Source organism: Oryx dammah, unplaced genomic scaffold (assembly GCF_014754425.2).
Source record: "Oryx dammah isolate SB20612 unplaced genomic scaffold, SCBI_Odam_1.1 HiC_scaffold_21, whole genome shotgun sequence".
Taxonomy (NCBI): Eukaryota; Metazoa; Chordata; class Mammalia; order Artiodactyla; family Bovidae; genus Oryx; species Oryx dammah.
The window spans coordinates 19,476,607-19,500,577 of NW_024070205.1; the positions used below are offsets into that span (position 1 = coordinate 19,476,607).

The 23,971-nt window shown below is 43.5% G+C and overlaps 2 protein-coding genes and 1 pseudogene across 3 annotated transcripts in view; 2 read left to right on the plus strand and 1 right to left on the minus strand.

The window, feature by feature from the left end:
* Positions 1-4,989, plus strand: part of ACBD6 (acyl-CoA binding domain containing 6) — a 205,521-nt gene extending 200,532 nt beyond the window's left edge. For both annotated transcript variants that reach the window (XM_040263863.1, XM_040263864.1), the window contains one exon: positions 4,703-4,989. In XM_040263863.1, the coding sequence (XP_040119797.1) occupies positions 4,703-4,857 (155 nt within the window). In that variant the 3' untranslated portion in view covers positions 4,858-4,989. The remainder of the gene's footprint in view (positions 1-4,702) is intronic.
* Positions 4,990-14,383: 9,394 nt separating this feature from the next.
* LOC120880447 lies at positions 14,384-18,129 on the plus strand (annotated as a pseudogene).
* A 1,957-nt stretch (positions 18,130-20,086) lies between these two features.
* LHX4 (LIM homeobox 4) overlaps positions 20,087-23,971 on the minus strand; it is a 43,534-nt gene continuing 39,649 nt past the window's right edge. Inside the window, exons 4-6 of the mRNA XM_040263866.1 lie at positions 23,194-23,348; positions 22,633-22,804; positions 20,087-20,481 (exon numbers count right to left, since the gene is read on the minus strand). Coding sequence (XP_040119800.1) covers positions 20,087-20,481; positions 22,633-22,804; positions 23,194-23,348 — 722 coding nt within the window. The remainder of the gene's footprint in view (positions 20,482-22,632; positions 22,805-23,193; positions 23,349-23,971) is intronic.

Consider the following 23,971-nt stretch of genomic DNA (forward strand, 5'->3'; position numbering starts at 1 on the left):
AAATTTTTATGTGTTCAAATTTATCAGTTTTAGGTTTCTATATAATCAAATTTATCAGTAATTTTCTTTATCTACCAAGGATAGAAGTATTCAGACTGTTTCATTCAGTAAGCATTATGATGACAGGTCTTGGGCCTAAGAACTTTTCAAAAGTCTATAAAAATACTTGAAATCTGAAACAAAATATTTTCACTCCAGAAAAAAAATGCAAAATATAAATAGTTAAATGTTTAACTAGGTATCTACATATATGACATTATATCAACCTCATTAATTATTAAATTTATCATTCACAAACTTTTTTTTTGAAGTACATCTGTATTTTGCTGTGTCCTACCTGAATTTCAGTGGCTCTCAAATTCAGTACTTTCTTTATACTCCTGCCAACACTAGCTAATTTCAAGTGCCCTAAAGACCTAAATTAAATCCCTTATGATTATACAGTGGAAGTGAGAAATAGATTTAAGGGCCTAGATCTGATAGATATAGTGCCTGATGAACTATGGACTGAGGTTCGTGACATTGTACAGGAGACAGGGATCAAGACCATCCCCATGGAAAAGAAATGCAAGAGGGCAAAATGGCTGTCTGGAGAGGCCTTACAAATAGCTGTGAAAAGGAGAGAGGCAAAAAGCAAAGGAGAAAAGGAAAGATATAAGCATCTGAATGCAGAGTTCCAAAGAATAGCAGGAAGAGATAAGAAAGCCTGCTTCAGCGATCAATGCAAAGAAATCGAGGAAAACAACAGAATGGGAAAGACTAGAGATCTCTTCAAGAAAATTAGAGATACCAAGGGAAAATTTCATGCAAAGATGGGCTTGATAAAGGACAGAAATGGTATGGACCTAACAGAAGCAGAAGATATTAAGAAGAGGTGGCAAGAATACATGGAAGAATTGTACAAAAAAGATCTTCACGACCCAGATAATCATGATGATGTGATCACCAATCTAGAGCCAGACATCTTGGAATGTGAAGTCAAGTGGGCCTTAGAAAGCATCACTACGAACAAAGCTAATGGAGGTGATGGAATTCCAGTGGAGCTGTTTCAAATCCTGAAAGATGATGCTGTGAAAGTGCTGCACTCAATATGCCAGCAAATTTGGAAAACTCAGCAGTGGCCACAGGACTGGAAAAGGTCACTTTTCATTCCAATCCCAAAGAAAGGCAATGCCAAAGAATGCTCAAACTACTGCACAGTTGCACTCATCTCACATGCTAGTAAAGTAATGCTCAAAACTCTCCAAGCCAGGCTTCAGCAATACGTGAACCATGAACTCCCTGATGTTCAAGCTGGTTTTCGAAAAGGCAGAGGAACCAGAGATCAAATTGCCAACATACGCTGGATCATGGAAAAAGCAAGAGAATTCCAGAAAAACATCTATTTCTGCTTTAGTGACTATGCCAAAGCCTTTGACTGTGTGGATCACAATAAACTGTGGAAAATTCTGAAAGAGATGGGAATACCAGACCACCTAACCTGCCTCTTGAGAAATCTATATGCAGGTCAGGAAGCAACAGTTAGAACTGGACATGGAACAACAGACTGGTTCCAAATAGGAAAAGGAGTACGTCAAGGCTGTATATTGTCACCCTGCTTATTTAACTTCTATGCAGAGTACATCATGAGAAACGCTGGGCTGGAAGAAACACAAGCTGGAATCAAGATTGCCGGGAGAAATATCAATAACCTCAGATATGCAGATGACACCACCCTTATGGCAGAAAGTGAAAAGGAGCTAAAAAGCCTCTTGATGAAATTGACAGAGAAGAGCGAAAAAGTTGGCTTAAAGCTCAACATTCAGAAAACGAAGATCATGGCATCTGGTCCCATCACTTCATGGGAAATAGATGGGGAAACAGTGAGAACAGTGTCAGACTTTATTTTTGGGGGGCTCCAAAATCACTGCAGATGGTGACTGCAGCCATGAAATTAAAAGACGTTTACTCCTTGGAAGAAAAGTTATGACCAACCTAGAGAGCATATTCAAAAGCAGAGACATTACTTTGCTGACTAAGGTCCGTCTAGTCAAAGCTATGGTTTTTCCTGTGGTCATGTATGGATGTGAGAGTTGGACTGTGAAGAAAGCTGAGTGCCGAAGAATTGATGCTTTTGAACTGTGGTGTTGGAGAAGACTCTTGAGAGTCCCTTGGACTGCAAGGAGATCCAACCAGTCCATTCTGAAGGAGATCAACCCTGGGATTTCTTTGGAAAGAAATTTCTTTGGAAGGAATGATGCTGAAGCTGAAACTCCAGTACTTTGGCCACCTCATGAGAAGAGTTGACTCATTGGAAAAGACTCTGATGCTGGGAGGGGTTGGGGGCAGGAGGAGAAAGGGACGACCGAGGATGAGATGGCTAGATGGCATCACGGACTCAATGGACATGAGTCTGAGTGAACTCCGGGAGATGGTGATGAATAGGGAGGCCTGGCGTGCTTCAATTCATGGGGTCGCAAAGAGTCGGACATGACTGAGCGACTGAACTGATGAACTGAAAGGACTACCACAGTCTCCTTAACTGTTTTGCCTGCCACAGATATTTAGGTTCTCCAGGTCACTCCAGAATTATCATCCTAACTCAGAGCTGAGATTTTGCTACTCCTCTCCTTGTAAGTGCCAAACTTCTCAGTGTGGCTTTCAAGGCTTTGTATAATTTGACTTAAATCCAGACTCTCTGCTTTTGACTCACTGTATTGCTTCTCTGGGCCAGCAGACAGTTCCCTCAGCATTCTGCATCCTCTCCTCCTTCCGTTAATGCTGTTTTCTCACTCTGCAATGCCTTTCCTTCTCAGATTACCTGGAATGTCCTCGAAGCTCAGCGTACATACCACCTACTTGTGTGTTTTTCCTGATCCTTCAACTTTCTTCTCCTCTCTTCCACCCACCTCACCTGTCATATGTGTGTGTGTGTGTGTGTGTGTGTGTGTGTGTCCCTGCCTGCCACAGTGTTTGTTATAGTCATCCTTCTAAATTCCTCAGACCTGGAGTCTTACCTGTATCTTTGATAGAACTGGTATAGTATGTCTTCAATAAAACACTCCTTGAATCAAACCCCTTACCCTTCTTGCTCTCCCTTTGTTTTAAAACCTTTTGTTGTTGCCATTGTGTAATATATCACACTACAGAATTGTATATAAAATAGATATGAAAATTTTAAAATGTAGCTTTAAAAAATTGTACCTACCACATAGTTTAAGAAAGTGGAAAAAAAAGTGAACACTGCTGTATCTTTGAAAGCCCATGTATGCCTATCCAATTACATGGACTTCCTTGCAGGGCCCCCAGATTAACACTCAAATTTTATATCACTCTTTTCCCTTATAGTTTCATTACAGATTTGTATCTCTGAACAATGAGTTTAGTTTTGTCTGCTTTTAAAATTTTAAGTGGAAACATACTGTGTGGGTTCTTCTGACTTGCTTTTTTTCCTTCAACCTTAAGACCTGGAGATAAACTCATGTCATGTGAAACTGTAGTTCATTAGTTTCCCTTGTTGTGTGGGGATTTCATTGTCTATGTAAACAGTATTTTATTTTTACTTGTTATTCTCAATGGGTATTTGGGTTGTTTGCATTTGGGGTCTTTCACAGATAGGGCTACTATATGTCCATTCTTGCAGGTATGTCCTGGAGAACATACACAAAGGTTTCTGAAGGGTATATAACTAGGAGTAGAATTGCTGGGTTCAACAGTGGGCATTTCTTTAGGTTTAACATGTAATGCCAACTGGTTGTCCAAAGTGAGGCACGGTGTACACTCCCCACAGTCCAGGGGGGAGCCCCCCTTGCTCCAGGCCTGCCCCATGCTTGGTATTGTCTCAGGTTTTGGTTTTCAGCTATCTAGTGGGTATGAAGTTATTTATTTCCATGATTACTAATGTGGTTGCTCATCTTTTCATATGTTTATTGCCACTTAGTTTGATCCTCTGTGAAATGCCATTTCTGCCGTTAGCCTAGTTGTCTCGGCGCCATACAATTTAATGGAGCTTTGTTTCCTCCCTGATCTTCGATGCCAGCATTGTCATAAATCAGGTTTCTCTACATGTGCACAGGAATGGATGGCTCTCTTCTAGCCTTTTGGTCTGGGGGCAATACTGTACCACCTTCATGATAAGTTTTGATGTCTGTGGGTCCTTTTCCTCTTCACACACCTTGTGTGATTGGTGCCTTTGTTTGTTTGTTTTCTTTAGAGGGATGGTCTGATCACTAGGCCACTGTTTTTGTTTTTGTTTAATTTTAATGTTCAGTTAGTTACCCACTTACTCCCTCTTCAAAGAAAAAAATTTTTTCTTTGACATTTACAGTGTTTTTAGCCTTTTGACTTTGCTTACAAACATACCATTATTTTGATCAAAGTAAAAGAAATACTTCAACTAGTGTTTGTTCCTTCCCTTCATTCCCATCCTGAAGAATAGAGTCTAAAAGCCTCACAACTTTAAAAAATGTCTTTGTCTGACTGTCAGCTTCCAGGCAAACACAGGGGTAAATTTGATTTTCTTACTGAACTGAACTGAACTGAACACCAGCAAACCCACTGTCACAGCACTGTTTCGTTCCAAGGCCTGATCACCCACAGTCTGTCACATTGCTCGTTTTTCAGGATTTCTTATTGCTCAGCACTTGCCTTTCCCGCTGAAGTCTAGTGGTTTCTCTTTGTCTCACAGTAACCTGGTCTCCATATTTGTCGATTTCCCCATCAGCTGCTGCCTGTGAGTTTTTGGACATTGTGGAGCTGCTGCTCCAGTCCGGGGCCGACCCCACGATCCGAGACCAGGACGGCTGCCTGCCAGAGGAGGTGACAGGGTGCAAAGCGGTTACTTTGATGTTACAGCAGCACACGACAGGCAAGGCTTAATCAAAAGACTGGAAAACTACATTTGACAACAGCACAGGGCTCCAGCGGTGGAAGAAAACTGCACAAATTTCACGTCTTTTGCCCCATCTTTGGTATATGTTGGCTAATACAATCAGTTGTGAGGAACTGGAATTTTGAAGTCTCAGCAATTCCTTCTACTTGCATCCATTCTGGCGAGTCCCGTTTTGGTGATGAACACGTGTACTGTGCATAATACAATCCAATTCTGCTGAGCGTGCTCTGAAATTTATCACTGTTCTAGAGGCTGGGAGAGGAGGAGATGCGTCGTATTTCACAATATTAAACATGGCTGCTCTTTAAAAAAAAAAACACCACACACACACACACACACAGAAGGGAAATAGACCCAGCAGTACTACATTTACAATTAGAGAAAGTTCCATGAAATCCCAATATTGGCATGGAGCTCGGACAGTTTCCTGGCATTTGGTACAGCTGGTCTGAATAAGTAGCTAAAGTGTCTATTCTTTTGTTAGACAGAATTGGGAAGCTAAAACAACCAGATTCACTGAAAACCTAAGAATCGTGGGCATTTTATGATGGAAACACAAATTCTGAACAATTCACTGGTTAGATCAGGATTCCTTACACTCACCTTCACAAAACAGGGAGGAACCTCCCTCAAGCCCTTGTCATTGGCTATAATGTCCCTGTCCCATATGGCAGCAGTCTTTATAACTAGCTCAGGCCTCAACTGTTAGGCCTTTTGGGGTCTAACGTGAAATAGCCATAATGCTATTTCATGTCCAGTACTTAGGTATGATAGAAGTTATTTCTGGAGAGCTTCTATTCTTTATTAAAAATATAAACAGCTATACCACAGGTTTTATTTAAAGGACAGACAAGTGTACCACTATTGACACTGGCTCCCCTTTAAGCCTCAAGAACTCCATCTGGGGAGTTCCTTAACATTTCTTATCATGTAAGGAAAGTATAGATAATTGTCAGTAGAAGAGAAATAAAGAAACAAGTTGAGATGCAGAGATGACCATTTAAAAGATCATTTTTCTAACATATCACTCCTAAGATAACAAGGAATAAATTTGCTTAGTGGCACCCTCAGCAATGGACAGGAGTTGCATTAGCTCAACCAGCCCCTCCAGAGCAGAAATGAGGCATATTAAATAATACTGCTTATTTTGTGATTTTTCTGATGTCTAATTTTCTGAGATGTAAACCAAAACCATTCACCAAGATTATTCATTTTTAAAATGACTGCTGAATTATCTGTGGAAGAGTTATGCACATTAGTGCATCCTGAAATGTTACTGTAATTCTAGCAGAGCCTTCTCTTTGTTATCTCTTCTTTTCCCACAATCCCAGCTACATGGCAACCTCCTGTTCAGCTAACCTCATGTTCCACATTAATTGAATGTGTTTTAAGAAACATTATTCATTATTTACAGTAAAAGCAACCAAGACATTGCATACAGCTTTTAACTGATAGTACTTTGTGCATTTTTAGGACATTAGCAAATCAAAAAGTGTTCATTCATTTCCGATTTACAGAGCAGTTATCTGAGCAAGAAGCTATCAAGAAGCTCCTTTTTTCATCTCTTGTTTGTAATTCAACCTTGATATTTCTTAGACAAGTGTTTAATAAGCTATTTTGCCACATCTAAAACTATATAGTTGTTTTTAAATAAAGAATGTCATTTGGCTTTTATTACTTCGATTTTAAAGGTTTCAAATTTGTACTGAAAGCTATCACTAAAAACAGTCATCAACTTAACATTTTCAAAATCTCTATGCTTTTGTCACCAGTATCTAAATTTTCAAAAACCTTGCTGTCATATGTAACAATCTATGGATCATCTCCCTGTGCCTTATTAAGGGGAAGATTTCATCCATAAATGTCAGAGAAAACTGGATCTTGATTTGCTTTCATTCCCCTTAAATTACTGAACAATTATTTAGTGCATCACACGTCAGCTTTCACGGGTGGCTCAGGGTTTCCCTGGTGGTTGAGATGGTAAAGAGTCTGCCCACAATGTGAGAGACCCGAGTTCAACCCCTGGGTTGGGAAGATCCCCTGGAGAAAGAAATGGCAACCCACTCCAGTATTCTTGCCTGGAAAATCTCTTGGATGGAGGAACCTTGTGGGATACAGTCCACGGGGTCGCAAAGAGTCGGACATGACTGAGCGAGTGACACACACACACACCACACATCAGCCAGATCATGAGTTCCATTACCAAAGCTGCAATGCTTAGCATCAAAGAACACAAATTTACTGGACCAGAAAGCAGGTTAACTTCCTCAGATATGTGGCGAACCACTTTTTCATATAGTTTAGCAGGATAAAACTAGGACATACTTTATTTTAGTGTAAGTTTGGTTTTGTTTTACAGATTTTTTTTTTTTCCTGGACAGATTAGTGATGTTCAAGCCAATTAGCATTTGAAAATATTCTAGAAAACCATTTTCTGAAGGTTCATTTCCTCTTTCTTTCTTGGCCATGCTAAGCAGCTTGTGGGATCTTAGTTCCCCTACCAGGAATGGAACCCGTGTTCTCAGCAGTGAAAGCATGGAATCCTAACCACTGAACCACCAGGGAATTCCCTAAAGGTTCAATTCTAATCATGGTTCAACAAAAACTTAAGAGTAATCAGTCTCTTTTTTTTCCTTAATGTTTACTGGAATTGGGATTTCATTTACCTTCATCCTTGGTTCGAGTTCTATGATTTATTATTTTTAGTGTACCTGAGTATGTTAAGTTTTTATCTTATATTGGAGTATAGCTATTAACAATGTTGTAATAGTTTCAGGTGAACAGCAAAGGGACTTAGCCATACATATGCATGTATGCATTTGCCCCCAAATTCCCCTCCCACTTAGTCTGCCACGTAACATTAAGCAGAGTTCCCTGTGCTACACAGTAGATCCTTGTTGGTTATCTGTTTTAAATATAGCAGCGTTGTACATGAGTTATTTTAAAAATTGAGTCTCCACTGTGTTCTCAAACTGGAAACCAGTTGGCTTGGAGGCCTCATAAAGTAATGGGTAACTAGAGACATTCGTCAGAGTCATGAATAGTTACTTTTTGCTACTTTACCACTAGCATTTTCTAGACTATTAACAGTTTGCCATTCTACTTTCACCTCATTCTCAATTCCACGTTTATTCTATTGTCTTGTCCCCTAGCCACCTCTGTAGATGTGTGTCTAAACACAAACGCATGCCCAGCCCCATTTTCCTATGTCCTTAATAAAGTGAAAAGGGGAATGTGTTGCTTTTTGTTCTTTTTCTTTTCTGACGTGATCAGAACAATGTTAATAACTCTGTATTTAATATTTATTCAACACTGTCATTTACTTTGCCCTCAACCAACTCACATAAGAGGCCCTGAAGGCGATTACAGTAGTCTTGATACACACTAGGGAAAAACAAGGAATGAAGGGAGAATCATGTAAACAAACATTACAAAAGAGGCAAAAGAAAGCATGTGAATCACTGTGACCTTGAGCACTCTAGCTTGAGTCAACTAAACCAGTGTTCTTAACTCTTGCGGAGTTCTGGCTCATTCTTCCCCTAGAACACAGTGTTGAACCTGAAATCTTGAGGTCTCCTGAAGCCCATCTCTGAACGCCATGGGGTCTGTGAATCCCGTTTAGAACCCCTTCTTTTCTGTCTTCTTGTTACCATACTTCAAGAATGAGAAATCTTTTGTTGACTTGAACCAATTTTCATAGTTTTAAGTGCTTCTACTGGATGATGTATAAGGTCTTGCTGTGTCTTTTTTTATTATTAAAAAAAAAAAGTTCATGATTTCAACAATATACCTAGACTACAGTTTTATCACTGATCACCACAGTTGGAAATTTTTTAAGACGTCTGGGCCAAAAAGTTGGACCCTAAACTGTTTGACATCTGATTCTGCTGCAGGGTAGAAATGAGCCCATGTGTTCAATTCTGTGTGACTAATGATGGCTTTTTATATGCATTAGCTCTTTTGACTTTTCAGAATGCTTTCATGGGCATTATCTAATCTATCATCCCTCCACTGTAACCCTGTAGAGTAGGTAGTGCAGGGGCTCTTAAGGCCACTTAAAGGAGGATGAATCTGAGATATTAACAGGTTACTTAAATTGCCCAAGATCACAGAGCAGTAGCAGAGCCATAGTTGAGACTAAATCTGCTGACTCTCAGCCCTTTATTGGTCCACAAAATTCATGTGAAGTTTTAAAGCTCTTCATTCAATCCACAAACATTTCTTGAGAGCCTTCTAAATGACAGGCACTGTTCTAGGCCACTGTCATTCCTTTTTCCCATTATTGTGGATATTTAAAAGTACTTATATGATGTTATCTCAAAATACTGGCATTGGCAGGTGGGTTCTTTACCATTGCACCACCTGGGAAGCCACACAGGAGATTTTAGAAGCTATCTTATTTTAGCAGAGAAGGCAATGACACCCCACTCCAGTACTCTTGCCTGGAAAATCCCATGGGCAGAGGAATGGCTTAATGGGCGGAGGAATGGCTTAAGCAGTAAAGAATCCACCTGCAATGTAGGAGATGCAGGTTCAGTCCCTGATTGGGAAGATCCCCTGGAGGAAGAAATAGCAACCCACTCCTGTATCCTTGCCTGGAAAACTCCATGGACAGAGGAGCCTGTCCATGCAGTTACAGAGAGTTGGACATGACTGGGCACACACATTCAAAGATATTGCATGGACTATCTTGAAAAGTCTCATAGAAATCCACAAGTTAATAATCAAACACTAAGTCATTTAAACCTACTATAACTATGTTTCTAATAAAGAGATAAGAAGTCAGCCAACTGGACACATACTGTTATCTCTGATGCTTGTTAGGTAGAAGAGTAACAACCAAAGTATTGTATCTAGAATTGTTTCTATTATATCGTTTTTTAATGTTTCAGCATTTTCTGGACGAAAGGTTGTCATAATCCAGTGAACCTTTCTATTAAATAGGTATTTCTTAGCTTTCTGCCAGGCTTAACTACTTGGCTATGGGTTATTGTTCCATGTACAATATAGTATCTTTGAGGATTAATGAACAAGGTGTGTTACTGGAGTAGAGCTGAGCTTGGGTTGCAGAAGGGTTAATGCCCAGGCTAACATATGCTTCAGCTGAACATGAAGAGTTTCAAATGTTTATTTAGCATTTAATGGCTGAAACATGAAGGCTTTCATCAAACTTCAGGTCCCTAAAAGATCACCTTCATAAGTAGATGTTTACCACAAAAAGGTGTGTAACCCACAAGTAATGAAAATGTTGAGTTTAAATAAATTATTGAGTGAATTTTAAATCCTAGTCCTTAAAGAATTTGGGGTCAAATGTTTTAATAGTAGTCATATTATTATAATTGATGAATTTTAAGATGCAATTTTTTCACATTTTAATGTATCCAAAATTGTGTATCTTTTATAAACAATGTCATAGTTGAATTGGCAGCATTTTCTCTTAGTAACACATAAACTACTGTACCTTAAAGTCAATACATTTTAACATTAACGATGTAACAGTAATTACACTTTACCTTGTATAGGACTTTATACACAAGCATCTTAAATGAAACTCAGAATTATAAAAGTTGAAATAATTGGTATTTTCTCTGTTTTACAAATGAGGAAATTGAACTCAGAGTTGTTAGGAAAATTGTCCGAGGTTATACACATATAAACAGTGGAAATGCCCATCTTTATATAGGCTTTATTATACATCAAGCACTTAAATATACACGATCATATTTTTCCAGCATCAGGGTGGTTATTTCAAACCTGTGATACCAAGTCTCAAGTTTTCCCTGTACCACCTTATCAAGATAAACTAAAGCAACATCCAAAGTAACCACAGTCAGAGGCTGAGGATTTAAAATCTTCTTCGTGGATTTTATATACACGTTGGACTTTCTCCTTGTAGCATAAAAAGACTTCAGTGCAGTCTTTTGTAATCATGTGATTTGAAAAATTATGATGATCATTACTGAAGCTTTACCTTGAGCATCTTTAATTATTTCAGAAACTATTCACAGTTCCTTCATCAGAGGGATTTAGGTCAAAGTGCAGTGATTATTAGAATGAAGGGGAAAAAAAGCTTCCTTGTTATACTTATCATCTAACGTTTATTATGCACCAAGTATGATCAATTTTTCAAATATGCATTAATTGGCATTACACTAAAGGACTGAACAGGAAAGGCTATTTAATCTCATCTTTATTCACTTACCCTTGAAATATTCTTGTCATGCTCCTACCTGAAAAGCAGAACTTAATGGCTTAATCCTTGTATGGATCATCATAGTTATTGGGAGTTCATGGCTTTTTATTTATTACTATTTTTACTTTTATATGTAAATCATTCAAATTTTTCCATGTTTTGTTATATCACTTCTCCTTTGCATGGTTATAAAATAAATGTCATTATTGTACATTTTTACTTTCTCTTCTCTTGGAAATTCATGAACTGGAGTCATTTCTGAGGGCAGTATGCCTTCCTCCAGCAATAGAATGCTTCCTAGCCCTAAAAACCAGATTAAGATGGTCACAAGGTACAAGCTAGTTTACACTCAGAACAGATTCCTTCTCACTTTATTCCTACATACCTTAGAAGGAATGAACATGAGTCCTTCCTAGAACACCGAAGTTAAAAACAGAAAGCGAACATCCAAGGAGCTGCTCCCCATAACATGCATCTGACTCATGGTAGAACTCTAAGCACTCAGTGTGGGTTTCTCTTGGAAAAAAGTGAAAGTGTTAAGTCACTCAATCGTGTCCAACTCTTTGTGATTCCATGGACTATAGCCCACCAGGCTCCTCTGTCCATGGAATTCTCCAGGCAAGAATACTGGAGTGGGTTGCCATTTCCTTCTGCAGGGGATCTTCCTGAGCCAGGGATTGAACCCAGGTCTCCCACATTGCAGGCAGACTCTACCAACTGAGCCACCAGGGAGGCAGAAAAAGACCCTTTGAACCTAAGTTTACTAGATGCAGTGGCCGAACCTCAGAGACTATGAGGGTGTTAAGGAATAGAGAGGTGCCTTTCCACGGCCACCCTAGGCAGCAGCAGCAGCAAATTCATCATCCACACTGCAGCCAGGATTTATTTTTCCTCTCACTTGTGTAGCAATCCCGGTTTCCATTTTAATATTTAGAAGGTGAGTTCAGTTGATGGACACTTTGTGTAATAAAAAGCTCTTTTAAAGTACGTGCACACATACACACACAGGATAAAAAGTGGCACCGTCAGTGGCTGTGGCTTTCATGGAGTACATTTGCAGAGTCCAAAGCTTACTCCTGGATATGTTTACAGCACTTTAGCTCTGTTTGTGAGTTTGGAAACCTTCCAAAAAAAGAAGAGAAAGACATATATTATTGTTTATAATCTGCTTTATTCCGCCAAACCTTGACTGAACAGACTTGTGGATTGCTGTTTAAATCCCTCAGTGCCTTTAACTACCGATACAGAAAGTGGTTAATGCGCATTCTAAACGAAGCTTGGCATCCACTCCAGGAAATCACTTTAATTGAGAAGCATTAAATGTTAAAATGATTCTGAAAAAATAATAAAGCCAGCACACATATTGAGTATAAAAGTCCTGGCCCATCCACCATCTAGGTTCTTGGTTATCATATTCCTGTAGACTGGGGGAGCTGTGTGACAGGTGTCAAAAAGAGTGACATTCAATTCCCTAGGTCACAGTCAGCCCCCATCAGCTGGCCAGGGAGCAGGCAACCTTCAAAGTCTCTATTTAGAGATGAAGAGAAAGCTGTCAACTTTATAAATGTTTGTCCCAGGTGACTAAAATATGAGATTTAACCCCAAAGTCCTTGCCTGGGCTCTCCACTGCTGTGCTAAAGCCATCTGTTGAAACCTATTTACCATTTTAATGGCCTTAAAAAAAAAAACCTGCTTATTTCCAACTCCAAGTGTGTGCCAAGATCATTTTGGGGAGGTTATATTTTATCTTTCAGGAAGCAATTCCAAGCCTTTCCAAAACCCCCAAGCCCCTCTCAACCAACAGGAGATCCTGGTCCAGGGTTGGCAGGCAAGTGAGAGAAACATAAATCTTAAAAAACAAATAAAAAGAAAAAACTCTCAAAGAATACACACACACACACATATTAACTGAGTCACTTTGCTATACAATAGAGATTGGCACAACATTGTAAATCAACTATACTTCAGTTAAATAAATAGATGATAAACTCTTCCCCAGCTCTAGAGAAAGCCTAACCTGTATCAGCCTTGAAAGTTCTGGTCATTTCAGTGATCTCCTAAACAACCTGAAGGATGAATAAGTCACATGGAAACCTTTTCCTGCTAGGAGTCCCTTCTGTGGGAAGGGAAGACATGCATTCTGTCAAGGACATCTGTGACTTGCTAATTTAATTACAAAATAACCTACTACTTAATAACATACCTAAGTTCAGTTTTTGTGTTTTAATGGGGGAGATGGCCAAAGGAAGAATCACCAAATGAAAGAATTCTAAAGGAAAATCCTGATGTCATATTAGACAAAAGTGAGAAAAGAAAACAAATGAAAAAATGACAAAGGGGAAAATGCTCCATGGAGAAGCCACGCCCACTTTCTCTGACAGTGCCTAGGCCAGCAGCTGATCATTTAGAAGACCTTAATAGTTTGGATGGGTTGCTTTTATTACTTCCTTTAGAATTATAGTAATAAAAGTTCCCTCTTCCTAGTGATTTGGCCCCATTTTATACCCTCCCTCCTAACTCACAGTGTCTAGCAGCAGCAGAGACTGAGCTGGCAGTGCTTATTTCCCTGAGGCAGTCATGACCCACACAAGCACCCAGACCCAGCTCCATGGCTCCCCACTCACTGCACAGCCTGCAGAGGAGATTCATCAGGAGTTCCAAATGATGAAACTGAAATAGCCTTCTAGGAGACTTGGCACAGGGACGCAACAATTTTCCACTTAGACTGTGTGGGCCAATTTTTAAACTAGGTCTCAAATATCAAATCTAGGAAGAGACATTCAGTTACGTTGAGGGTCACCTACCTTTCTTATGATTTTACTTCTAGTTTGGCAACTGGTTAAAATTTACAGCATACTGACTTGCCTTTGATGGCTTTTTATCCTTTTCTGATTTTAGCTGAATAGCTCGGAAAGAGGTGGAAAACACTGACTGCTAAGTCTTTGATCTCCTGAGTTTGTGTCTTATTTCATTCTTTCTAGCAGGTGATTTCTTTTCTTTATAATTCTTTCCTTTATTCTTTAGACAACTGTCCTTTTGAAAGGCCACTGTCGGAAGGAGAATCATGCTGCTCAGGAGCTGGTCTGTAGGGACCAAACCAAAGGAAAAAAAAAGCTGGTGCTACCACTGTCTACGGAGGCTGAGAATACAAAGTACTCCAGGATAACTAGTAGCTAAACAGGTGATGAACAAGCTATCTCTGTCCACTCTTCTTAGCCAGACTCCATCTGTACTGTCTAACAAAACTTTCTGCAATGATAGAAACATATCCAAATACAGTTACCACTAGACACTTAAAATAGTTACTGAGCACTTAAAATATGGCTGGTGTGAGGAACTAAACTTTTAATTTTATTTAATCGATTTAAACTGAAATAGCCACAAGTGGCCAATAGTTACCATATAGTTCAGTGCACCTCTGTTTGGATCTTCTCGTCAAACAAACAAATCTAATCACTAATACAAAAAGCACTAGTTTTTCCTAGATGGAACCCCAGCTCTACAGAAATGTCAAGACTTTAAACTTTTTTATTAAGCAATCTCTGTTGCTCTTTCCACTCTAGCAAAATTTGAGGTCCTGCACACTAATAATATAGTCTCCTGCAGATAAAAAAAAAAAAACTCAAATGGAGATTTTCCTGGAAAATCTTGTCCAGGCACCCTGATGAGGTGTTTCTATCCCTCTGTTCACCTCTCACCCAAATACAGACATTTGTACATCCTTAGGGAGAAAACATATACAAGTGAAGGACTTTAAAAACACAACAGGACAGCTCTTTTCTCTTCTCTGCCATCACTACGTGCAGCTGAATTTGCTCCTCTCATCTTCTCACAAGACTTTCAGGATCATGTGATTCCTGGCCAAGAAACAATAGCAGAATCATCCCATTTCCCCAACAGATTCGAATGAAAACTGGTAATAAAATCGGGTATAACTCCAAAAGAAGACACTGGAGAAGAACCAAGCTGCGTCTATAAGGGCTTCACATATGCAGTGGCACACATTCATGCTATGTCAAGGTCACCTGCATCCTCAACCAACCAAATCACAGTAGTGAGAACACTGCTGTCTGAGCAGCTCATGCAAGAGACAGAGCTTGACTCCTAATGTTTCCTGTTTCCTCACTAGTGCCCTGTGTGGCTCAGTATTAAACACGTGAAAGCTTTTTTAAAAATGCAACAGGACAAATGGTAACTAAATATGGAATCAGCTAGTTTTCTCTGCCCATTCCTTAAGCCTTGAAACAGAGGACTGGGTCCCAGAAAACCAAAAAAAAAAAAAAAATTATTAGAAAAATCAGAGAACTTCCTCTACCCAACCCTTAATTGCATAGCACAGGTATTTGCAGTTGTAAGTAGCTCCACATTCAGAGTTGTACCTTGGGTTTCCTTCTGGTGATGAAAGGGATCTATGTCAGCACAGCTTTGTATTCTATTATGTCAAGAGAAAAACATTCCAGAAAGCCAAATGAAAAGCAAGACACACTGGCTTCTAAAGAATTTCCATATTTATTTGACATAGTTTTACCATACACATCTCATCATGCCAACACACAGGAGGCACATACAAACAAACGCACCAGCTTCTGTGTTCCAAAGTCACATGGCCATAAATAAGGATGGGTGGGTCCTTTTTTTTTTCCTTTTTCTTTTTTTCCCAGGAAATGAGACTCCATTTCTTTTTAACTGTACAAAATTTACACTGCGAAGGGTGAGGGCAACAATCCAGAGCTTAGGGGATCTGGGGCTTTGAGGTCTGAATGCAAGTTCAGAGCCGCTTCTGAGATGCTGCGGCCCTGAACCTGCGTGTTTGGCTAAACACAGTCCTCAAGTGGGGAACGTACAAATGGTTCTTGTCTCTAGGTGGGCAGCGGGTGAGCGTGGGGGGTCCGGCTCTGTCCACCTGTGCTCTGCCTCCCGAAGCAAAGGGATGCTTGGCGCACCTCCCAGACCTGCAGCTGACTCCTCACCAGAGCTCGCAGCTGAAACTGTGCTTTCCGTGTGGTCCTACCAAGCAGTGGGGATGGGGTGACTTTGCTGCACTCTCTCTTTTTGGCTCCAGTCACCATGTTAGAGCAGTTGGAGCAACGACTGCACAAAGGGCCCATCGACCAATCCAAGAAAGAGAGAGGCAGTGATGTGCTTTTTATTTAGCTTTCAGCATGCCCAGCGCCCTTCAGCAGCAGGCAATAAAACAAAACTCATTTCCGCTTAATTGAATTTTTCTTCATCTCACGGTTTCCAATTTTTAAAGTGCAATGTTTAAAAATGAGCCTCCTCGGTCCTTCCAGACCCTGCTGGCTGAGGAGGTACGGTCATTATTTCCATGGTTATAACCAAGTGGTCAGAGGGAGGGGGTTAGCGGGGGCGCGGGTGGCGGACGGCAGCCTGTCACACAGTGCACAGCTGTTGCTAAGCTGAAGCCTTCAACCCCTCTGGCCAGGAGGCAGTTGTACCAGAATAGCTTCAGAGATGCTAACATCTTTTGTTTGTCAGATTTCTTATACTTCTTGCCAAGTGAACTACACTGCAAAGATTTAACGGTCCCCAGGGATCTTTATCAGATTTTATATTTTACATTGGCCAAAAAGAAAAAAAAAGACACCTGATTGAACAACACTGCCAAATGCTTTTCTTCTGTCTTAATTTTGTCCTCTTTCCCTGGTGTTTCATGGTATTAGTTTACATGAACAATGTTATCAATCTGGTAGTTGGTTTTCATTTTGTAACTGTCAGATGAGGCAAGAAAGAAAAAGCACAAGGACAGAAAGGAGTTGGCTTCAAGGGGCACTGCCAGTTCCTGAAGGACTGGGGTCCAGGCTTCCCCACAGTGTGGTTTACCCAGTGGCCGGTTTAGCCCTTGCATTTGGGATTTCCTCCCTGGTCTTACTACTTTTCAGCAAATCCAGATTCTTCCATAGCCGTGCAGATTCCATTTTTGCTTTTATTAGTTACCACTGGAAATTTGGGTGGGTTTTTTCTTTTTCATTTTATTAATTTGCTCCTGGATTCAGAAGCTTCCTACCCTCAGTTCTGTCAGCCAGGCACCACAGATAACAGTTGTTAGTTAATTGCTCTCCTAGAGCCAAAGACAGGTCCAAGTAGTGTTAAGTGCCTCTAGAAGGTGTCATCTAATTTTTAAAATTCATCTGTGTCATTTCATAAGGGAGAGAAAAGCTCCCATGTAGCATACCTCCATAACAGACTATGAGCAATAGAGGAGTGCCTGGACCATAATCTCAGGACAGTTTCATTCTTCTCCATCCCTGAGGCTCAGAAGAACCAAGGAACTGTCTTGGCCTATGGGCTTATGGGTGGCACTAGCCCCACAACGCTAACCCCGCTTGCACAGAGATCCGCTAATCTGAGACCGATTGTGACTGTGTTTCTAGATGGCGGCACCAGTGACTGCTGCTTTCTGGCGAGGTGGCCCTGGGAACTTACACTCCTTACAGAAAGCTCCCCTGGCTTTCTGATCAGGGCTCGCTCAAGAGCCCTCCCTGCTAGTCAACCCCACCAAACCAAAGGAGCTCCTCCCAACACAGTCTCACCTGAACTCCTCACTGGAGTGCATGAATGAGGGAGGCCTTCCATTCTCCTATGAATGAATAGAGAGTAAGCCTGATGAACCCACCTACAGAAACAGACTGGTCAGTTTCATCTAGTCTCCAAAAGCAGGGCTACACAGAGGGGGGCACCCCCCTCCCCCGCCATCTTAAAGAGCCTGCACTCCCAGTACTGCACTCAGCAAAAATACAAATGGTCTCTGAGATCCCATGAGATACTACTCCAAGTAATCAGGCTGAGACAGTGGTCTGAGTGGGGCAGTTTTTAACTGGTTTTAATTCAGCAGTCTTTCTCCTGTGTTTTGTAAGCAGCCTGCTAAAAACAGTGTGCCTAAGAATCTGTCCTCTAAAAAGACAGTTGCATTTTCCTTTCCTTCACATGGCTTTTCAATCTTGCATTTATGTCTCCATCCCCACCCCGAATATTCATATTACTGGGGAATTCCCAATAGCACATAGAATTGGCCAGGCTTAACACACCGTCATCCTGACACCTGGAATCACGGGCTGAAAGTCTACATTTGTAGACTCCCCAAGCAAAAAATCATGATAATCAAGCACGTCAAAAAATAAGGGTACACTACAAAATTGATCAGAGAAAAGATGGCCTGAAGGCTGATCCAGGAATTTACTATCTATTTTAAAGAAGCTTCACTGACCTTAGTTTAGTCCTGGAAAGGAGTTTACGAAAGATGCAGCATCCATAAAGGAAGTGCTGATTTCCTCTTTTAGTCTGCCTACCGTATACCTAAACTTTTGTGGTCCTCAAAACCATTCCCTGAAGGAAGGTTCCTCAGGTGCTCTGACCCCATCACTTGCTGTGAAAGAAAGGCAATGCCTTCTTACCCTTTCCCACTCTGCTGATCTTGCTCAAGAGAATGGGAGGCCAGCAAAAGCAAACCACCGTCTTCCAAGGGGACTGGAATCGATTCTACCTGGCTAAATTCCATATGCACACGGAGAGCTTCTGGATGGACAGATGCGTGACGTAAGGTGGGACTTGCAGCACCATCACAATGGCATTTCCTGTGGAAGCGAGGTCTGTTGCAGAGACAGCAGCTCACGAAGCTGGGGTAGGCCCTGCCCTTGTCCCAGGCTTGGTGATCTGCTATTGCAAACCTGCAAGCTGAGAGTCTCTGCGCTGCCAGTGATCAGAGAGCACAGAACTGGAGCACCACAGGGCATGGCATGAGCCCAGCCAACAACCCAGAGGGATGCAGCCCAAGGACCATTTGGAACCCTGTGGACAACTTAAGGGCTGCTCCCTAAATGATTCCTCCCAACCGAGACGGGCCAAGAAGCACGGCCAGTACTCGGAAGAGGCCAAGACTGTCCTCCTACTGAGTCAGCTAGTGTGGCAGAGAGAGCGCTCATTTTTAAAGGGCTGAGGATGGTTGGCTGCAGGTGGGCAGTGGGCTTACAATCTCATCTAAACCAACTCCCTCCAAACAGGTCCAATATCATTTCACCCTACCGGATGAGAACTCTGGGAGACTAGCATCTGCTGATTTGGCTAAACAGACTGCATGTCTGGAATCCAAACGTCTGCAAATATTTTCACTGATTGTCGTTCTGTTCTCTCCATATTTTAGCTTTGATCATTTTGGAACCCATAGCCTGTCTTGTGGAATAAATAATACAAGCAAATTAAAAAGGCACATTGTGCACCGGGGGACTTGTCAGGCAGTCGCTGGGATGGTCCAGGGCCACTCGGCCCCAGCCTCAGAGTCACCTGCAATAAAAAACACTTCTTGCCATCAGCGATTCAGTGATTGGGATGGAATTTCATAAACACCAAAACTGACAAAATTGTCTCTGGCGTGTAGTTCTGGGTAGGGAAAAAGTCATATTTTTTCACAGCAAAAAAAAAAAGAAAAAGAGGAGGGAGCATGTTTTCAACAGCAAACTGTGGTCATCAAAGTTTTCCACTGATCTTTAATAAGTGACTTTTTTTTTTAATTTTGAAAATTGGGGTTAAGTAAGGGTGGTCCAGAAATCACTTTTATCGATACTCAAGGGCCATGAGGCCTCCACCTTGGGAATCTCAGTTCTGGCGAGAGCAGTGGTTCGGGAGACATCTCATGAGACTCTCCAGATGGAGCAGAGTTCCCGAAGGCTTAGGTGGCCTGACACAGTCACCCCATCAACCAAGCACTGAGCAGCCAAAGCCTGTAAGCAGGACGGGGGCAGGGAGGAGCCGACCAGCCGGCACCCTAGCGCTCTGGGCTCTGCGCCCCTGTGCTGTGTTCTGAGAGGCGGCTGCTCTCCCACTGCTTCCCAGGAAAGCCAGCCCCAGTGGGGTCCCGCCGCGACCTCCCCGGGATCAGCAGAGGACTTCCATTGAAAATAATGGAAATTCACATTGGCGCACTTTCGATCCTTAAAAGGCAAGTGTCTTTCAATCCTTGAAGATATTCTCTCAAGCCAGAGGACAGGTAGGGTGGGGAGGAGAAGTGTTTAAAAAGGAGGATGATCCATTTCATCGAGCCAAGAGGCCGGGCTAGTCGGAAAGTCGGGGTAGCCTACACTGCTTCCTGTGGAGATGTCAGAGGTGGGTCCCCCAGCCATGGCTCTCAGCGTCTGGCTTACTCCCTGCCCTGTGTGCGCAATGATGCCCAAGTTACTGTCCACCGTGTAATCCAGCCCATTGAGCAAAGGAGCGTGGGATGGCAGGGACGAGATGGAGGATGGAGACTGGGGGGTTCCATAGGGGCTCCCATCCCTCAAGTCCTGATAGGATTGTCCTGTCCCGTCCATGGAGAAGCTCCCATTCATTAACTGTCCGCCTGAAATGTCCCCCACGTTGCCATAAATCCTATTGGTGTGGCCAAGTTCTGAGAGAATCTGATCCTCTGTGGACAAAAGAACGGAGATTTATTGTCAGCCGCCAGGATTCCAGTGCTCCCCTGATCTTCACAACCTAGGGATACACATGACCAGGAAAGAAGCCCGAGCATGAACCAGACACCAACCTGTCAGCCTGGCATCCAGACCCTGACCCACGTCAAGGGGAAAGGACAGAACAAACACCTCCAGAGACCACACGCCCAGGTCCCAGGAGACTGGACAAATGTTTCGAGAGCTTGTTGGTCTCAGGTGGGTCATGTATGAAGAGGGCTACACTAACGGCTATGGAGTACGAATGCCTGAGGTTTGCTGTATCACATGTCATCCGCAGCACAAATGGAAGAAACTCCGTGCTAACAGGATTTCATCTGAAAGCTTTCAAGCCGAGAAAAGTGCTTGATTCAGTTGTAGGAAAACAAGCAGGGCCGTAGGGTCGAGGGAGCTGAGGACTCAAAACATGTATACGCAAAAGCTTTCTGCTCTACCTGGGAAAGAGGTTCAGTATCAGAGGACTTGGTTTCTCTAGGTTCTTCACTGGGGACAAAGCATTGGACTGATTAAGGCAAATGGACCTTCTTGTTTCTTGAGGAATTTCATTAAGGGGATCTCATGGAATCTTTGCCACCTGGAAGAATTCATCTCTCCAAAAGAGGTGAACAATTTTAGCCTTAAGAAAAATAAGATTATATAGTTATGTGGAGAGACCAGTGATATGTCAACTTGGGGGCCCACCTGCACCGAACAGAAAGGAGCTACAAAACAAGACTTAACAATCCTGTATGTTCCAGATGTTGATTTCAGCAGCTTAGAGGAGATTGAGTGGCTTTCCAGCCCCACATCCCCACCCAAGAGGCCTGGAAGATGAGCCTGGAACATGCCCCGGGCCTCATGGGCAGACCTTTGGGCTGACCTACGGTCCTCTCAGAAAATCATGGTCCTCGCAGGCAGCTCTTGCCATCTGCTGCCCCACAGACTTCCTTTCTATTCCCACTGGGCCTGTGTGTCCATTCCTACCAAGGCCACCCCAGAGTGGACTTCAGCACTCATCCCTTCTGACAACCTGCCCTAGGCTGTCCCGCATCCCATCCATGAAAATGAAAAGGTGGAGGAGAGTCATGCCCTTTAAAGGGGGCAGGAGATGAAGGCTCAGCTACACTGTAAAATGGCCATTAACTGGCGTTTTGCCTACACCTGTCATCCCCAGTGACCAGGGCCCTCTGTGGGAACCACAAGCTGCCTAAGAATGATTGTGTCTCCCAAGCGTAAAAATGTGCTGAGCTCTCTCCAAACGCATCCACAGTCAGTTGTATTCACGGATTCCGACAAGACCGCTGGGATACGGGCAAGGATACTGTTATACCCATTTAGAGATGGGTAAACTGAGGCTCAAGAAAAGTAAATCAGTTTGACAGAGCCGCAACTGGAAACCAGATTTCTGATTCCCCCAGCTCAGGCCTCTTCCCTTCTCCTGCCACAACAGAAGACCTTCCACATTTGAGGACTCGATACAAGAGAATAGCTATTTGCAAACAACCAAAGGATCCAAAACATGCATCCATTTGCAATTCTGCTGATGCACAAAATTTAAATGTAGCACATGCAGCAAAGCATATGTGCTGGGGACAAGATGAAGTGAGCGGTGGGGGAAGGGATTTCAGAATGAGGCCAGCCCCCACCTCACATGCACTCACAGTACTGACTCCTCAGGGCCAAGGGCTGTGACGCACATCCTCCCACCACCAGCAGAGGAGAGGGCTCACTCTAGGGGGTCACGGGAGGAAGGCCACTCACCCCATTGAGGGGAGAAATGCTGGAGAGGGGCTTGGGGCACAGACTGAGACACAGGGGTCCTTTGCAACTCTGTGGGCTGATAAGGGAGCCCCAGGCAGCGGGCAAGAAGGGGAGGCCTTTGGGCCCGTAGGCCTGGGAGCCCAGCTGCCATGGGTCAGCAGCAGAGCTCTGGTTTCCTCTGCCCTGTCCCCTCTGGAAGGGCCACGGCCATTTCCCCCCACCCTTTACTCCAAGTCACAGGGTGGGGCCTGTGTTCAGGAGAGAGCTGGCAAAGCCTCCAGAAAGACCCCTCCTGCCTGTCGGGGGTCACTGTTTCCTAGGGGCCTCTCCTAGGGCCCCAGCCTCGCCCCTCCAGCCCTGCTCACCTCGGAAGCTCAGCTCACTGTCACTAACCCCACAGTCCTCTGCAGAGCTCTCCTTCTCCTGCTTGCTGCCTCCGCGGCTCCTCTTGACGCTCTTGTAGAACTGCCCCCAGCGGTGCCGCCCTGCGTCCTTCTTCAGTCGCTTCTCCTTGGCCCTTCTGTTCTGAAACCAAACCTGCCACAACAAGCAAAGGGACACACTTTGGGGGTGTCTGCCACGAGCCCAAAGCCCCCGGGGTCCCCAAGACCAGAGACAGGGACTGCAGCCCAGCAGATGGGTGAGGAGCGGGTGGTGCCTATCGCTTCCCCTGGCCTGGGCCTCAGACATCTCTGGTTCAGCAGATTTCCTGGGGCCGTGGCCCTGAGCCCAGCGCCTCGAGGGGATCAGGGACCCCACTGTGAGGCGCCATGGTTACCTGGAGCCGTCCTCCTGTGGACGGCACAGATGTGGGGACCCACAGGACACCCTCCACCCCCACGCCAAGCCCGGCACTGCGTGGTGCCCGGTCTGGGATCGCCCGTCAGCAAAGGCGCCCCCACGGGTCGGGGTGGCTGGAGCCTCACCTGTACAACCCTCATGTCCAGGCCTGTCTCCGAGGACAGCTGCTCCCTCACATGCCGGGCGGGCTTAGGGGAGTTCTTATAGGCGTTCTTCAGCGTCTCCAGCTGCTTCGCTGTGATGGTGGTCCGGGGCCGCTTAGCTCCAGCCTCTGAGTCATCTGCAACGAGAACCACTTCTTACTGCGCCCGGCCCATCTGAAGCAGCTGGGTCTCACCCCTCCTTCCTCCTTTCCTCATGTGATCTTGCCTGTTACGGGCAAGAGGGAGGAAGAACGGGGAATGTCAGGGGAGAGTATTCTCGACCCACATGGAGCCCACTCCTGCACTACAGGCCTTCCCAAGCCACTGGAAAGGTAGGACAATATGCTGTCCCCTCGTCTCCCTGCCTCTCCCCGTCCCCTCCCAGCCTGGCCACACGGGGCTGTCATCAGACTGCAGGCGTACATTCTACACGTTTCCCCATCATGGCACACTCCGCTGGCCAACCTTGTGAGTTACTGCCAAGGCTGCAGAGGGGAAGGAGACAGAAGGAAGTCTTTGCCCTGGGCTGCCCCAGATACCTGTCCCTCCTCCCATCAGAAGCCTCCATTCCCCCAGGTCCCACCCATGACCTCACTGCCTTTCCACAGCCCTGGGCTCATAGCAGAGGTGACGTGTCCATTTACTAGTCACCTAAGCAGTGTTCATAAATTATGGGTCAGAACCCAAAAGTGGGTTGTAAAGTCAATTTAGTTGATCAAAAACTAAAAGAACAAACAAGATGGATGACATGAAATGAGAC